We start from the raw sequence: 12,549 nt of genomic DNA on the forward strand, positions 1-12,549 counted from the left end.
CCATGTTCCGTAATTATTACCGTCCAAAATCAGGCCATTTTTCTTGAAACACGGTGTAATTTTTTTCTTTACTATTGAATATTCACTATTCTCTTCTATAATATTTATCTTCTTATTTTCTAATTAGCGTCATATTCGTTTTTTTAATATTTACTATGTACAAATGATAATCTTATATCTTGTAATTTTATTTATATAATTTTTAATGCACATATTTAAAAAACGATACATATTTCTGTATCAATATGTGTCTTTGTGCATGTGTGGTTAAATAGTTAAGAAGACAGCATATTTTTAATTTGGCCACGTAAAACAAGTTATTGATAAAACATCTTTCAAAAGATCTATTCTACAAAGCAAATGGAATATAGAATTTGATAAGCATACTTTCTAATGTACAACTCAACTCAACAAACTCTACGTAAGGTATTTTGCTATTGGGATAATAATAAGAAATTAATACCAATCTAATATCCTGATAGTAGACCTAAAATTGAGGACATTATCTGTTATTATCATGCTATATAAAAAGCGATTGTAGAAAGATTAAAAATTTATTAGATGCTAGTACAACGTTTCTAGAAATACATTACCTAATGTAATATTTTCCATAAGTAGAAGCTTTGCTTTGTATATACTGAAACACAAACAAACTATTTGCTGAGCAAAACAATATATTCACATAAAAAACTACATGCGTGTTACAGTTTCGCCAACTAACATTTTGGCTTCATCAGACACTATCTAGCCGGATAATGTCTGATGAAGCCAAAATGTTAGTTGGCGAAACTGTAACACGCATGTAGTTTTTTATGTGAATATATTGTTTTGCTCAACAAATAGTTTGTTTGTGTTACATTACCTAAGTAGTACAAGAAACTTAATATAACTGTTTTCCAACATAATCAAAATATTGTTAACATCATATTTTACAATATTAATATCAAAAGTGTCTAAACTGTGATTCAAAATATGTACTTAATCATATTTTTCTGTTATATGCAACTATATATCATTATGATTAACTTGAATCAACTAAGTATATACGAGTGGACATAAAGTCTCTCCCTGATAATTATTAATAACATGAAAACTAAGAATGACAGAAGCATGCGGTTTGCAGCAAATAATAGGAAAACTCAAAAAGTTTTTTTTTTTTTTTTAACCTGATTTAGAGAATTTTCACATGTTCTTCATTAGTTGTCTATGCGATGTCACATGCGAAACTTGCTCGTTGGGAACGGTCTTGTGTTAACGCATAAACAATCTGCACCTGATATGCATATAACTTCAAGCGTTTTTGTAATTTTTTTAACACAGTTGACTTCGGGATGTCCAGTTCACGTGATGCGCAACGCAAGAATTTCCGTGGTCTTCGGATTAAAGCAACACGAACAGCTTCCACACGTTCCTCACTAACACTCGATCTACCGCTTCTATCACGATCTAAAACACTTCCTGTTGCAATGAACTTGATATACCATTCCTTTATGTTCTTAAGATCTGGTGGCCGCTGTCCATACTCAGTCCTGAACGTTCGTTGAACTCTGACGGGAGATTTTGTTTCATGATACCACAACACACACTTCACTTTCTGCTGTGCTGGCGCCATTTTTAAACAAATGACTGTCACGCTGTGGTCAGCTGCAGTAGATGGCAGCACAAGATATGGCAAAATCTTGAAGTATCATAAAAGCGATGTTTTCAGATTGCATGCTTCTATCATTATTTGTTTTCTTGTTATTAATGTTTGTTATCAGGGAGAGATTTTTAAATATATCCTAGTAGTAACTGTTTTACATAAGGAAAATTTTTACTGTACAGCATTTATTTATGCGAAATACAATGGAATAAAACATCAATTAATCAATATCAAATATGTATTTATAACATATTAGCTAAAATGAAAGGACGTACCTCGACAACTACTTTATGAATTTTCAGCATATTCAGCAGGTATATGCTTCTTCTCTCCCCTGTTTCCATCCTCGTCTCATAATTTACAGACGGAATTTTTAACTCTATTGTGTAGGGAAGGTGATTGTACATCACAAGTGGAGGAATAAGTCTAATTGTATAATTAGGAATTAGACGAATAGTTCCAGTTGTTGGTTTATTAACGGGTACTCCTTCTACACATATTCCCTGCAAATAACATACCATTTAGTTATTTTTAAAAATATTATTATTATTATTATTATTATTATTATTATTATTATTATTATTATTATTATTATTATTATTATTATTATTATTATTATTATTATTATTATTATTTTACAATTATCCAAGTTATTATTTTCTGGTGGCTTTTAAACCTCAAGTTGCGGTTACTTGCCGCAATTGAAGCGTCTTCATACAGTACGATTCTCCACTAACCCCTTTGCCTTAACATACCCTATTTTATAATGTCTTACCAATTGTAATATTCTTTTCTGCCTTCCTTTCCCTTTTATCATACCTTCCATTACTCAAATTACTTTGATACTTTGCTACTCAAACAATATCGTAACAAATTTCTTTTCCATTTTCTTTTAAAGCTGTTCTAATACTGTTCTTCTTCCTCCCACCTTTCCTTGGACTTCCGTTCAATCTATTTTTTCTGCATATTTACATTTTAAGCGATTCTAGTCATTTTAAATAAGCTTATAGCTTCATATATCTGTGCTGTATAGTATATTATTAAACAATCAAACAGTTTAGTTTTTTCCTTAACCGTTTATTTAGAGATCCACAAAATACGTTTAATTTCTACCTAAAGACTTCCTCTATTTATTTATTCAAGGAATCAACATTAAACTTTTCTTTAGAAATTATAACGATCTTTTTGAAAAAAAAACTGCCTAACTAGTTAGCTGGTTGTCATTACTACTAAATATGAAAGAATTAATGTATATTTTTAACAACATTAATTAAATAAGTATTATTCAGTATGTTTCATAAATAGCGTATATTCTGTGTACAAGTTAACACAAGTGGTTCAGATGATTTAATACTAATAATAGATAATAATAATAACAGGTTTTAATATAATTAACTACTCTGTAATAGATAAGATATAAATACACACTAAATTCTCCCTGTATGGTTAATACTCGAAATTTACCCTCTGTATTTCTGTGTCAAAATGTGAGTATTTTGGATAGCAAAATGTTACGTTAACTTTCTCTAAGCTTCACAAATGCAGTTCGAGCTATATTAGATAAAAACTTCAATGATCAATTACAAACACTAGTCATATTATATGTTGGAAGACTCATTCATAATTCCTTGTAGGTTTATACGAGGTACACACGGAAAGTAAATACATAATAGCATTTTATTAGTTACGTAAAGCTGAGTAAAATAGAAACCTTTTCACAAACATTAAAAATATACATTTAAACCTACTTCTTTCGCTAAAATCTAATCTTAGAGCACTTTAATAGCATATAGGGTATTTGGTAGTTCTGGTTTCAAAATTACACTATTTACATACACATTTCAAAATTATCAAATGATGTATTGATATCTAATGGTAATATACGAAATTCTTTATTTTCTCTACTAGTTTGAGCAACAAATTGTAATTTTCTAAGAGCATCTTCTAGCTCACAAGCTATAAATTGACAGTTTATTAATTCATAAACTTAGAAATCGATGGTTTAAAGCTCCATCATATGACTTTCAAATACATAAAAGTAGAATTATTAACGAATAACAGAATAAATCTAATTTACGAATTCTATGTACTTTTATCATATTTTAGATTTACCTTTAGAGAAAAGACTGATGTTTCCTTTTCGTTTTTATGTAAGCAATGTATATCCTTGGGTGTGTTAAGATCTGCAGCAAGTTCTTGCCACCATAAGTAACCTTCACTAACAAGGTAGGAGCTAAAATCGAAGGAGAAGAATATGAAACAAATATAAACACGATAATTTGCTGACACTTGAATTAAGCTTGATTTGGTTGACTGTGGAAAAAAGTGTAAAAGAAACAACATACACCAACTACAATTTGGTACATTCAGCCTAAAAGTCCCACTTGTGATTATGAAGTTGATAAGTCTTTACTTTCTTGCAATTAATAACATTCTGCTAATGCAGTTTATATACATTACTACTAATATGTGTATTATACTATTATTTCCTTTCATCTATTTACTTTTACCTTCTGGAGATATAGTCTATAGACTAAGGATCACCATATTTCTATTGACAATCGAACTCAGAAAGATAGAACTAGAGGCTTGCTAATAATTCGGCTAATCCGAAACTCCTACTGACATACGAGAGTAAAATAACTTTCTTATATCTAAAATACTTATTTACTTTAGCTCTTAACAGTAAATGAGCTTCTATATATTTAAAGCGTTATTTTTCAATTTGTGAATCGATGTGTAGTTGATTATTCTACAATTTATACTTATGCTTATAAATCTTTAATATAACACACTGAGATAATCATAACTTCTTTATAAGTTATATTAATTTATGAGCTCACCTCAAAACAAAATATCGCTAGTGATTACTATCTTCTGCCAAACTAATTCAGTCAAGATTATTAATGATCATCTACCTAAAATTCATCCTTATTTTGTTTCCTCAGTTTATTGGTTTACTCAAAGAGCTCTCTGTCAAAGGCTTCCTTACCAAAACTAAAACTATCTCTATGCGTATTTCTCATCAGTTCTGTGTATCTCGCCCAGACGTAAGTCTCTATGTTACTGTCAGTATAATATTCAGTGGTATAAAACTACTCTGAAGAAACTTCTAAAGTTCTTACATGTTCTACAAGTGTAGATAGCTTAATGAAGACCACTTCAGACGATGGTCGGTCGTCCTTCCTCTGAACATTTAGGTTGAGGTGTTTGATGTACGTTGGTATCTAATGATACATACGAAGGAATATGCCATTCTTGCCTTCTCTATTAATCTGCACAACATCATCTTTATCAACAAGGTAACTTGGAACAGGTGAGTTAAAGACGTCATTACATACTAAAGTTTGTGTGATACATCATTATCACAAATGTATTATATTTGAACAAATAGGAAGTCTAATTAATTCTATAAGATACAGAAGCCAGCATATATTAAATACCTCATCCCAAAGAAGGGAAGACCCATCAGTGTTTGTAATGGGGTATTTATTAAGCTATCAATATTTGTTGAACGTAAGAATTTTAGATTTATAATGATGTGTTCACTGCGTTCAGTATCAAATTACCGTGAAAAGACCTTTACTTTGTCTGTATAGCGATTGATGTTCTAGTTATATGCAATCTAATTTTCTTTTTTATTATCAGTTCAACTAATATAACATAGCATGTCATTTATAAAGGGATTACCTAAGCTGTAAAAGTGGAAATAAGTAGAGGGGCTTTTGTTGGGGTTTTGTGAATTTAATTACAAATTTCTACTTCCAACGTGTTGAGTTATCTTTCTTTCTTCATTACCCTTGAAACCATGGCCCTAGAGAATAATTTATTACACAAAGACTTGTCTTTATTTTCTTTCAAGCTTTTATTGGAAGTTCCTGTATTAAAACATACGCATTGGATACAAAATTTAGCAGTACAGGTTTAGAAGAATGTGAATGTTTAATTATTATTAAAACAATTGTTTACATCTGAAAATGTCATATTATATTAGTAGTTATCCTCACCAGAAAGGAAACCATAAATTAATAATACGGTTAAAAATACGATTTCTTTTCTAGATTTTTGTATTTATTTCTTCATAGTTTTCATAAAAGTATTCATCACATCTGTATCAAGTAATTTAATGAGTTACATATCTGAGAGAAAATGATTTAATTTTGATATGAATAGCAAAACCTAGTGTGCGTTGCAATTATAATCTAGGCACTTTTAATATCAGTGACATTGTGTTATATTTGTTTGTTAGTCAATATACTTACTCTGTATAAGCCGGCTGTACGTAAAGTTTGCAGTGATACGCAATAAAGAGAGGCACATTGAAGGTCTGATCGGGTTCAATTACAGTCAGCCTTATGTTGTCTTGGAAAGGATTAGTCGTCTCTCCAATTCTCTCCACCCCAAGAGCATCTATCACATTTTTCTTGTAGAATAAGCCTAAAGCATAAGACGTTTCGTTACGGATCTGAAAAACAAGCAGAACATAAACGTGAATTCTTATGGAAACTAATAGTTTCCAAAATACAAATTTATTTTGTACACTTTCCAAAAAAACATGCAACACAATAAGTCGGTTGTGTATGTTCAATTAATCGAGAATTAAAAAAAATACTTGATGGGCTATATACAAAGACACAAATAAAAACTATTAAAAACTAAGTCACATGTTCAAAAGATCAATTTTGGTCTGTTAAGAGTTAAATTATAGTATTCACTTTGAACACACATTATGTTGAACAAGACGTTGTGTGCAGGGCCGGCGAGAGCGGTCGCGGGCCCCGGGCCCCTTACATATTCCCTTATGACTTTACGTACTTACCACTTTGGACGGAGGTAAACTAAAATGAACATTAAGACTTATTTTGAACTCTTTATTAGACCATTAATGCGTTTAATTTACATGTTAAACAGTATTGCTATATCTCCAAATAAGTGAATAATAAGAACTCTGAACCTAGCCTATGTTCACTGTTCGCTGAAAAAAAAAAAAAAAACTCATTAATTCACTATTTATGATTTTGTTTAGACCCCATACTTGTTGGTTCTAAGATTTTTGAAGGCTTCAAAACTAAAATGAATAAAAAATAATATATTTAATACAATGGTATAAAAATACAGAAAAAAGTAACTTATCTATTTGCAATAGCAAAAGTTCTCCCCCAATGCTCAATCAAATGCTCAAAACAAACTAATTTGTGAAGGAAATACAAAAAGAACGTATTAAATAGTTAATAAAAGTTGAGAAAATAAAGCTTCTCAACCATCCAATCTACCCTGTACTATGAATATCTTTGCACAAATTGTTACTATAAATAATTATATAGAAGTAAGCTATGCAGTTAGTCTTCCTTAACTAGAGACATGAGGCATTAGGCCTCATTTAGTTATTTCAATGAAGTATTGCTCAAATTAACTATAGTGTGATTAATAATATGATATTAATAGTAATTGTCTGTAGGAGAAATTTATTATATGTATTACTATTAGACAAATGTTGCAGTTACAATGTATCCTTGTCTACGTATAGTTACAACAGAATTCCCTTTCTGGCCTTTTTCAGGACGAATTCATCAATAATAGCATCCAGGTTGGTACACTTGACGAGTTCTGTCTCCACTGCCAACAAGCCTAAGCTTGATAATCTGTCTTGACACATTGTAGAGCGTAAAACATTTTTTACTCTATTTAACACAGAGAAAGAGCGCTCTTCACTAGCAACGGTAGCAGGGATTGTGGTGAATATACGAAGGGCCACTGTCAGATTTGGAAATAAAGTTTCTAGATTCAAAGTTTTGATGTTATTTAGGAGATCCCATGGTGAAAGCGTTTTCTCACCAAAATTGGCCGAATATATCAATTTAAGGCTATACAGTTCATCAGAAAGATCATCTCCTAAATCTTTTGGGTATCGCTGAACTAATGCAGCTGCTTGTTCTTGGATCTGGTCACCTGTCATCTCTTTGCAAGACCACAGTACACAAAAATTGTTACACAAAGAGCGCACTGATTGGAAGCGAACTGAGTAAGAATATAAATTTAGTAATCTTCGGCCACCGGGCCCCCTTTGGTGCCCTGGGCCCCAGGGCTCTGGCCCCTCCTGCCCTCCCCTCTCGCCGGCCCTGATTGTGTGAACTTATTATAATTTATGTTCGTAAAAGTTTTTAACAATTCCTATACTGCATTGATTTTCGGCGCGAAATGCTATAACTTGTCTTAGGAGATTCAGACGGAAGCTTCTACTTTCTATTAGCTTTCCTGTGCCTTCTCTTACAATATAATGAAGTTTACGTAGGAATTTTTGGAAGAGTTTCAAAAGTCCTATATTTTCCAAATGTTGCATAATACTTTAATTAGTGACGCTTATAGAGACATTTCATTCATGTAATTGTTATATGGTTGGCTAATATATTTTGTAGTATATATTAAGGTTTCAATTGGCAATTGATAATAGTTATGAGATCTCGTAGGTCTTTAATATTAAATATGTGACTTGTTTGGCTGCCATAGACGATATCAATATATTTAATTGTATTTCTTAACAATAGAATGCACTTAAAATAGTTCAACGTTAAAATGTTTAACGCTTTAGAAGTCTAATGCTAGCAAACTTAGTATTTTACCTTTGGGACAAAATGTATATGCAACAAGTAGGATTACCAATGGGTAGCCATGTGTCACTGCTTTTGGCAAATATTTCATGAACAAATTCGAATCTATTATTTTACAGAAAGAAAAGTTTAAATTTGTAAAATATGGGCTATACACATAGATTGTACAGTGTGTATTTACAAAACAAATGAATAGTTGTAAAGTTTCCTTAAGTAACTTAATGGCATGAATTTTAAACTAAGATTTACTGTTGAACTTAAAAAATAACTCCTACAACCTTTTTGGATTTAACATTTTACAGACACAACAATAAGTTTTACAACATCCTGTCCATGAGTTTTCTTGGAGTCCTCCCCTTTCCTTCCATATTATATTTTTAATTATTTCTTTTCCATTATCCGTTTTAGACTGAAGGGCATTTTTTCCCAAGGATATAAAAAAGACTACTGTAAGGGGGAAATCAAATGAAACCCGTTCGGAGTCCTATATCCACTATCAGTAGGTGTATTGCTACAAAATATGTGCAGGAGAAACATGCATACATGGTAACTATGTCGTGTTGTTTGCAGTTCAGAAGAAGCCCCCGCAGGCGTTCAGGCACTTGTTCCATTGTACACTAGCCGACAAATTCCGTCCAGGTAGAAATTAGTCGGTTGTTGGGCGAACCACTCACTGACTGCATCCTAATCCACATCATTACTATGCAGTCGACTACCCATTAGTGCTTTCTTCAGTGGACCGAACACCTAAAAATCGCAAGGTGACAGTGACAGGCCTGAGTTGTACAGTGGGTGATGCAGAATCTTCCAATTGGAACGTCAGAAGAAGTCCTGTACCTGTCCGGCAACATGAGAATGACCGTTATCGTATAACACGATAACATATGACGTTAGCATTCCAGGTCGTTTTCATTTGATGGCCTCCCAAAAATGGGTAAACGTAGTACAGTAACGTATGGCATTGATAAACTCTGTTGGTGGCTTGAAATTGAGCAGTAATAGCACTCTGCAGTCAAAAAATCACGGGTACCATGACTTAGGACTTTAATTTCTTGAAGTTCGGTGACGAGGGTGTTTCCACTGCAGACTGGCGGATTTGAAACTCGGTTCAAAGTGGTGGCACTATGATTTATCCTCTACCACAATCCGCAAAAGAAAGTCATTCATCTATGTATGGTAACGCATCAAATGTTGGAGAAGTTCATATTCAGTTCCGTGCCTATCAGTCGAATATTCATACGTCTATTGTTGCAAATACATTCATCCACCGCAGTACGATTGTGATCTGTGGCAACAACATACACCCAGCCGGGAGGGAAAGATCGCTTTTTGTTGTGAACATTAGTGTCCAATCCACGACAGTTGTCTTCGATACACATACATCTTCATAGACGTCTTTCATCTACGGAACACCTCAGCCGGTTGACATCCGTCTGCACTCAGAAATTGGATGACTGCTCACTGATCTGACCTAGACGGATTTGGGATTGTGAATACCATGGTTCAAACGTTATTCTTGCAAAGGCAGGAAACGTCTCACAATGATTACTACATTAATGCCACAAATATACATATCACTTCAGTAATACAATTCTATTGTCATCAGCTGTTCTTCCCAGGGTGTCGAACGGGTTTCATTTAACTACCCTATACATACATAAAAAGTAGCAAATTCCTGTTGGAGAAAATCTAATAGAGAGATCAACTTGTTTTTAAGAGCGTATAAATTGGTGTATTATCAGATTTTAGTAACCAGATGGAGTTAATTTTTAAGTTGGGTTCATTAAAAAATATTGAAGCTGCAAACATTTGAAAATGAAGAAAGCGAGCTTACAAAATTCTTCACCAAAAACAGAGAATGTGGCTTATAATTTGGATGACAAATGGATTTGATTTACTTTATTGCCTAACTTTTCATTTAAATTAAATAAGATTGAGAGAAAATATTGATTCAAAGTTAATTACGAACTCCGCTTAAGTACTGACAAATCAATCACTGATTTTAAGGATTATTTCGTACATGGACTTTTCTAAAGTTTTTAGTAGTGGCTAATGAATTATATTAGAAGATTTGGCAATACACCGCATTTAAAATACACCTCTTTTACCAAAAATCCAATTTGAAAAAGGAAACAGCTATGTTCTTGAAATTAATTATACCTTACAAATATATCTCAAGATACTGTTAGGATACATTATGAAACGTATATTTACCTGCAAAGGAGATCTCACAGTTATACTTCTTTTCATGTGATAATTTTGCACATCCACTAGCAAATAATACCTTGTATTATTTTTAACTGGATGCAACATGTGGAGTTTACTCGTTGCTCTTTGAGGAATGCAAAGTGCCAATTTATCATAGCCTGGAAATATCAATGCAAGTTCTTAAAATTTTAGACATTAACAAAATAAATGAAAATAGTGTATTTTCCTTTATATGCTCAAATGTACTAACAGGTCCAACTGTTAACTATTAAAGTATTGTTAATATAATATATTTGCTTTTAACTTCAACGGAAAATATTAATTCTAGTTAGTGTGATCATTACCTTCGACTTCAATCTTCAACTTTTCCTTCGTTACTTGCTTATACAAGTTCGTGACTGATTCTTCAGGAAAAGACCATATGAGAGGATTTTCCGTTTGAGTCACTTGACCAAATAAGCTTAGTGAAGTAAATCCTCCTTCAAAACTGTAAATACATGATTAATATTAATGTTGTTATCTTGACTGGAAAGTAAAGTAATTATAGTAATTAAAGTATTATGTATTATAAAGTATTATCATTATATATGTATACTAGCTCAAATACCCGATTTTGAACGGGAAGAATAATATTTATGCACAATATTTGAAAATAAAGAACTGAGAGCAACGCCTTTGGCGTTCATCCGTTCAAAAGTAAAGAGTTGTGTCAAATAAATAACCCTGAGGAACGCCTTTGACGTTGCCACCATCAATTTATGGTCCAGTTGACATGCATGTCGTTGACTAACTTGGGCTTAAATTTCATTGGGACTGTCACTAATAAGCTTTGTTTCCTCGAAAACTATGGATTTTACGCTAAATTTTGTCATTTTGAACAACTAATTTTTCACTCTTTGCTCATCCGCATCTCACGTTAATGGGAGCTGAACTTGGATTTAAACAGCTATGGAAGTACCACTATTCACCTTAGTGACCACCAAAACTATGGATTCGACATTACTATCGGTAATTTTGGATTATTTTTACGTCATTCCTTTACCAGCTCCTATGGACGTTTTACCCCATCTTCCAGTATTTTCTTTTCAGATAGTAAGTCATATGTGTGTATTGCAACTTGATTTTAGAAATAATATTACATAACAAGTTTCATCTTCCTAACATGAGAAATTCGTAAGATATTCTATTATTTTATGTAAATTTTAAACCACCTCTTCCCCTTTAGATATGAACCAAAAAAATGTGTATAGTCTACGGTCTCTTCGATAAAATCACTTTGAAATATGCCAAGTCAACGGTGTGGTTTTGTATACCAGACAAATAAATACACAAACAAGTATTCAATTTTATTTGTAAGATATGTATACACTTTGACTCAATTTCTATGACGATTGAAGTTTCGAAAGCTGCAACTGGAATCTGTATGACTTTGCCACAACTTAATAGTTAGCCTTTTTCTTCGTTCTCGAGGGGTTCAAATCTTGTGGTCAGTCATTCTGGCTGAGTCCTAATCTTTTATCAGTCATGCCAGATGAATGTTGAGATAGTCCCCTTAAATATAGGGACCTACGATCCCCTTCGAAACAAATCTTTTCCCATGTTTCATGTTTATTTCAGAGTGAAGCAACTGAAGCAATTATATCTAGACTAATAATATATATAATACTTTTACTTTCTAATAACGTTTATTACATTTACCAAAAGGATTTAGATATGTTTTATTTGTCTTGAAAAACACTTCGTTTTTTAATCAATATATTGGACGATTATGTCAATTATTTTCAACTTTCTCCCATATCCCATTCATCTTTTTTTAAACAAACTAAATAGCATATGACGATTTATTGTATCTTTGTTTATGTGGCGATTATTTAGGGCAGTTATTTATATGTCATAAATCTAAACATTTGAATTAATCATTTATGGTATGTTGCACACTGTCATTTAGCTGTATTATAGTATTTCTCATAACAAAAAGAAGGGTGCGTCACTTTGTAGTTGAAACTTGTTCACACACAAAGGAAACAAAATGTTTTCCTAAAGATAAAATGCATTTCTTTGTTAATCAAATTTTGAACTGAATAAATTTTC

General features: G+C 32.1%; 1 protein-coding gene across 2 annotated transcripts in view; it reads right to left on the reverse strand.

Moving 5' to 3' along the window:
• The window catches only part of LOC145661598 (intermembrane lipid transfer protein VPS13A-like), a 305,499-nt gene that overhangs the window by 121,019 nt on the left and 171,931 nt on the right, over nucleotides 1–12,549 (reverse strand). For both annotated transcript variants that reach the window (XM_081726923.1, XM_081726919.1), the window contains exons 39-43: nucleotides 10,803–10,945; nucleotides 10,465–10,616; nucleotides 5,905–6,107; nucleotides 3,755–3,875; nucleotides 1,918–2,145 (exon numbers count right to left, since the gene is read on the reverse strand). In XM_081726923.1, the coding sequence (XP_081583049.1) occupies nucleotides 1,918–2,145; nucleotides 3,755–3,875; nucleotides 5,905–6,107; nucleotides 10,465–10,616; nucleotides 10,803–10,945 (847 nt within the window). The remainder of the gene's footprint in view (nucleotides 1–1,917; nucleotides 2,146–3,754; nucleotides 3,876–5,904; nucleotides 6,108–10,464; nucleotides 10,617–10,802; nucleotides 10,946–12,549) is intronic.

The sequence above is a fragment of the Thermobia domestica genome, chromosome 1 (assembly GCF_964235325.1).
Source record: "Thermobia domestica chromosome 1, izTheDome1.hap1.1, whole genome shotgun sequence".
Classification (NCBI taxonomy): Eukaryota; Metazoa; Arthropoda; class Insecta; order Zygentoma; family Lepismatidae; genus Thermobia; species Thermobia domestica.